This window comes from Mobula hypostoma, chromosome X1 (genome assembly GCF_963921235.1).
Source record: "Mobula hypostoma chromosome X1, sMobHyp1.1, whole genome shotgun sequence".
NCBI lineage: Eukaryota > Metazoa > Chordata > Chondrichthyes > Myliobatiformes > Myliobatidae > Mobula > Mobula hypostoma.
Window position 1 is genome coordinate 38078294 of NC_086128.1, and position 6089 is coordinate 38084382.

Below are 6089 nucleotides of genomic sequence, written 5' to 3' on the forward strand. Positions count from 1 at the left end.
TTCGTATGAGCAGCCGATTATAAAACAATGCGTTGGTGGTAATGCTGCCTAACTCATCTAAAGCGAAACTGTCAGTGCATTCCCATAGCTCGTTATCCAAATAAATACATGTTTTGCCAGGGGGTCAATTTGAATAAACCTGTCAGATTTAGAAAGGACCAGTTTGGAAAGACGATTGTGTGGGACACTGTTGACGTCAGGAAGGGGGTGGCCACTTTAAGAAATGTCTTTCTAGGTGTTGGCCGGGGTTAAGGCGACGTCAGGTTGAATGTGTATCAATCGCCTCTGGTGTGAGCGAGTTACTCGGAGAAATCCCGAGGATGTGGGAGGTTCTCGGATGCGTCAGTTCTTATTGATAGTAGCAGAGGGTGCTGTACACACTCTTATGGCAAACCGAATTCATAGAGCCTTCTTCACTGAACCTCCACTACTAGAACCGCAATAGGTTCTTTGCAACAGGACAAAGGTAATGCGCAGCCACCTGTGTATTTACACACCGGTTTCTCCCTATTCTCGTTTAGATCTGTTGATTCACTTAAATCAACTCTTTTTAAAACAAATATTTAAAGTGTTCCGTCTTAATGTTAAACGCCTGTCAGTTAGTTGCGTGCGTACAGTGTCTTTCCTGACTTTGCATTCTGTGTGAAAATGCAGTTCGCAAATGTGTATAGGTCGCCACAGCGTTAATGTGAGATTCAGACCGTAGAAGTGAAGTTTATTGTGGACGCTTTTATTGATGGACCTTACATTATTCCAAATCCCTTCGGTGGTTCACACATGAGCCTCTGTTTTTATATGGCCATGTAAAACCATCTGGGTTATGATATGGTCTAAAACTAACCTTTGATCTGGATATCGCGACGCATTTCCAAAGTTCGTAAGTATACCAGCTAGCATGCTCCAAATTGAAGATTTTTGTTAATTAACAAAGAAAATATAGTTTTGAGCACTTTCATTAATATCACTTCGACCTTTATAATATCAATTTGATGTTTTAAGTGTTAACCAGATCTGTTAACGTTTATGGGTAGCAATTTGCTTTAGCCTTACCTGAAATACAGCTGTATAAATATTATCCACAGACATTGGCGCGCACGCACATTCACGAGCCATTTAAATTAATGTAACTCTCATGCGTGCTGCTAGTATGTAATTGGCGTGACGCTAGGACCCAAAAGGAACCCCGAAAGCCTTGGTGCGGGCAGAGCACTTTAGATTGATGTGTTAATTTCGTGTTTGGTTTGGTTTGCTCTGACCCTAATAGGTTTTAGCTGAGTATAATTGGAAAATGCATGATTAGTAAATAAACAGAGATCAAGGGCGTTTTATGCTTAAAAACGCCAGCAATCTAACTAAATCCTGCTCAGTATTGAATGACAAACATAAAAGCGCAGGCACGCAGACTAATGAAATGAAGATTTGTTTTGAGCTTTTAAATATAGGTCAATGTATTGATTGAATTTCGCTGTAGGGGTTTGCATTATTATTCTCCAATAAACCCAGTTTTCTTAAGATGCACATAGATCAAATGTATATTGGGAGAGTAATAATGATTTCATTTTGAAATTTTGAATGACAATTACATTTTAAAGGATATTTCAATTTCAAAATACATTATCAAAGGCTCTTGGGCAGTTTGCATGTGATATAAATAAGGAATTCTACCTGCGTGTGTTCACCAGCCGTTACCTATTTCAGTAAAGGTATGGTAGGATGCAAAGAGAACATTGTAAAAATGTTAATGTATTGTTTGTTTGATGTACAGGTCTTAGTCAAGCAGCATCCAGCGAACTGAAAACCAGCTTTGAAGAAGGTGCCACCAACCAACACCCAAGAAATAAAAGCCATCAGCACTGAGATTTGGCATACATTTTAAAGGGAGGGTGAAGAAAACATTGTGTTAACAATGGGAAATCAACTTTCTGAGCTGACGCCTAGTGGTACCTTCTTGCCGCCTTTCCAGTCCCTCCACGTTGTGGTGATTGGATTAGATTCTGCAGGAAAGACAACACTATTGTACAGACTGAAATTAAAGGAGTTTGTCAACACAATTCCAACCAAAGGGTTTAATACTGAAAAGGTCAAAGTACCAATTGGGAACTCCAGGTCCATCACTTTTCAGGTCTGGGATGTTGGTGGCCAGGAGAAGCTGAGGCCTCTGTGGAAGTCCTACACCAGGCGTACAGATGGCATTGTCTTTGTGATAGATTCCTCTGAGCTGGAGAGGATGGAGGAGGCCAAGGCTGAGCTCCACAAAATCTCCAGGAGTTCAGAGAATCAAGGAGTGCCTGTCCTAATTTTTGCCAATAAGCAAGATTTGCCTGGGGCGGTCTCAGTTGCTGAGATGGAGAAGTCTCTGGGCTTAAATGATCTGGGAGCTTGCACTCTGCACCACATCCAGAGCTCCAGTGCTATAAATGGCCAGGGATTGCAGCAAGGACTGGAGAGGTTATACGAAATGATTGTCAAACGGAAAAAGATGCTCAGGCACCAGAAGAGAAAAAGATGAACATTTCTATAACCAACTAAGACCTGAATCTGTGCTCTTAGAATAGTTTTTTTTTAATGGAGTTTCAAAGAAGAGAATCAAAGTGGTCAAAAGCACACAACTTGCTTAGATTATATTTTCCAGATTTTTGAATAGCCAAATTCCTTTTTTCCCACTTTATGTTCTGCCCAGATATTGTGTAGTATGTACTACAGCAACAGGACACAGATTCAGTGATCCAAATGCCAGTCTGCGCAATGGATTGTACTACAACAGAGACAAGTGTCAAACTAGGAGAGGAGGGACTGTTTAGTGATATAAGGCACCCATTGCCTTTAAACAGCATTGAGTTGTGGCATTTTACATTTGCTTGGAAACTATTTGTGAATTGATAGTTATAGCAAAGGTCCTCAGTGTTCTGGAGTCTTTTGATTTGTATTTGCAGATGTGTTCCTGTTACGATTGATTGTACCAGGCTAACCCCTCTTCACATAAGCTGACAGAACAGCTCTAAGAATTGCCAGGAAAAAGTGGTCAATGGAGACAGAATGAAAGTTGTCTCTAGCTCTCTCTAGCCGTCCCCTTATTTGAAAGCCTTAATAATTTTGTTCCTGTAGAGCTGAACAGAATGGAATGTTCTGGTATTCACTACAGCTTCTTTTTGGCTAATAAAGGGCTAGAAACCCCCATAAATCTTTCTTGACAAATAATGTCAAGGACGTTTTTGTTGAAAGCTGCAAAAGACAGCTAACGTGATAACTCCTCTGCAGAGATAACAAGTTGACTGAGGGAGGTGTTTTGTGGATTGTTTTGGCAGCTATCATTCGGCTACACATTCTAAACGTGTGGGACTACCGAAAGCAGTATTTCATTAAATGTGTAGTAATCTTTGGCGTTCCACTGAAGGGAAGTATTTCCCCTCTGATACCTGGATGTGGCAAGGCCAAATGATGTGAGGCGACTGCAAAGGTACTTCTATTCATCCAGCTGTAGTGAAACGGTTGTGGTGCAAAGCCTCATCTTTAATAGTGCTAGGATGGAAGAAGTCTTTGATGTTGGGTGTGACTCGCCTTCACAATCTGATCTCCTCTGGTCCAAGCAAGTGCAGAGTTTCTTTGAAGCCTGATAATACTGAGGTTGGTTGGGCTGCACAGCCAGCAGTAAAACTCATAGTCATGTTGTAATTCACTTGGTACCTGGTTTAAAGTCAATGTCAACAGTACAAGTCCAGCCATGGATATTAAATCTACATTAAGTCACTGTACCTCAATAAGAGGAAACATACAAATGTCCACATTTTTAAAGAATTTGATCTCATTTGCATTAACTTTGTTAAAATGTTTTCCAGTCAGGCTTTGACACAAAAAGGTGGATCTTGTCAACACTTAAACTGTGAATCTAAATGGTGATTTGTAAATATAGATTTTTTTGTACTTGATAGCATTTTTTAAAGAAAATTGTGTGTTTAGTGCTGAAATAAAATGATGTAAGATTGATGAACTAAAACTGAGTCATTTTTTTCCCTTTTTATAATGGTTTACCCTTGAATTTTCAGTTCCGTTTTCTGATGCAATTCTTCAATTATCTTTTAATGGATGGAGCCCATACTTGTCCTTATGTCACTGGGGGAGGGGAAGGGGATGAATTACAAATGGACAGTTTGTGCCACTGAATGCTTGCAGCCCAAATCAATAAATGTATGTGCAGGGATAAGTCCATTTTTTTTTTTTTGGTTAGTTCTCTCAACTCGTGTTAGTCAACCAATTTTAATTCTTTCTAATTCTTGACAACAATGTAATACTCACCTTGTTGTTCAGAGGGTCTGACAGCTAATATTGCCCTAAAGGGGGAGGGGGGAGGACGTGGACAGAACTGTAATTTCTTAAGGATTTACTACCTGAAGGAATTTTATAGTCAGAAAGGATGAGCCAGTCGAACAGTGGGGTTAGACTAAAAACATGCCATTGCAGGAAAAAGAGCCTGTATGGATTTACAGGAAGGCTCTCTCCATCAAATCCTTTATTGTTCAGGTAATTTCACGGTAGATAAAACAGTGACATATTTTTGTTTTTTCAGTTTGGGCTTTCTGACTGTTTTGAACTCATCTTGGTGAGCAATGTCATTGATAGGAAATGAAGTGGTTACACTTTCAGATATCAAGCAGCACTAGATTGGATGCAAGATGCAGATGAAAGCATGTCCTACTTTTTCCCCCAACCTCATGGAAGAATCTTCTCCCACTTTGCTTTCAAGTGGATGTGGGGGTCTCTGCCCCTTTAAACAGACTGAACAACTTGTATTTTTTTTTGCAAAAAAATAATTTGAAATCTGCAGGCCTTACTATGCTTGAGAATTCTAGTTCATTTTCCCCACATCACCTCCCTTATGTCTGATTGTGTGGCTTTGCCCAGGAGAGCTAATGTAAGGTCAGTAATATAGTATAGAATCTGGATTAAGTTTACTCACAAAAAATTCACCCAAGACTGTAACAGTTAGCAGATAAAGGGTCCAATCGACCCACCTTTCTGGTCCGAGTTTGAAGCTTGGTTCATTAATTAGTCCATTGGAAGACTTAACTAAATCTAGTTTCTTCAGAGCCATCTCAGTGAATGTAGACATTAACAATGAAAGTTAACCATTGTCTCCAATACACGAGCACAGTGTTTTGCTGTCTGAGGAAAACAGTGTTGAAAATCAGGATCTCAAACATGACACTCATTTGGTCCATTTGCTAATGGTATAGAGTTACCCACCCCTCCCTATGTGCTTGGGAGATGGACTGCATCCAATGAGGTCAGAGAAACCAGCAAAGCTGTCTTTCCAAATTCTCCAAATGACTATGGGCCAACATAGTCTTTGGCTATCTGAGGAAAATGTGAGGTAAAGCACAGTGGGTTACAATACCAGCGACCCAGGTTCAATTCCCGCCACTGCGTTCTCCCCATGACTGCGTGGGTTTCCTGCAGGTGCTTTGGTTTCCTCCCACAGTCCAAAGGTGTACCAATTGGTAGGTTAATTGGTCATTGTAAATTGTCCCTTGATTAGGCTAGGATTAATTTGGGGAAGTGCTGGGTGGTGCAGCTTGAAGGGCTGGAAGGGTCTACTCCACGCTGTATATCAATGAAAAATATAAAAGCATAACTGAATATACATCACATTAAGGCTCTAATTGCACAGCTATATCATTCACATGACAGCACTACCCATGGATCATGGTAAGAGATTGACAAGAGGACAGGGGAAACACATCAAAGATCATAAGACTTCATTGAAGAAATGTAACATCTCATTGACTTGTAGGAATGGAGATCTAAACCATGATCAATCAAAATCAAGGAGTATTTAGGTTAGTACCTATGTTCCCTCTAAGGTGTGAGCATCTGCACATGCACACATCTTTTGCTACTGGTGCACAAAGGAACTTCAACTGTGCACAATTTGCTTGTAACCCTCTGCCTCATTGGCACGCTAAGTATATTTTACGATCGTACACAGTCACATTTCCTTTTCTGGTTTCTGATGCGGACGGTGTTAACAACATGGAGTTTGTGATGATTTGTCTGCAGATCTTAGAACTGGCTTATTTATACTGTTTTTATTG

General features: G+C 40.2%; 1 protein-coding gene across 1 annotated transcript; it reads left to right on the plus strand.

The window, feature by feature from the left end:
• Positions 1-279: 279 nt before the first annotated feature.
• Positions 280-3975, plus strand: arl4d (ADP-ribosylation factor-like 4D). The gene is made up of 2 exons (XM_063038030.1): positions 280-466; positions 1766-3975. The coding sequence occupies exon 2, from the start codon at positions 1907-1909 to the stop codon at positions 2507-2509; it is 603 nt and encodes a 200-aa protein (XP_062894100.1). The 5' UTR covers positions 280-466; positions 1766-1906; the 3' UTR covers positions 2510-3975.
• Positions 3976-6089: the final 2114 nt, after the last annotated feature.

What these genes read in the sequence shown, in the direction of transcription:
- arl4d (XM_063038030.1), top strand. Translation starts at nt 1,907, where the DNA reads ATGGGAAATCAACTTTCTGAGCTGACGCCTAGTGGTACCTTCTTGCCG.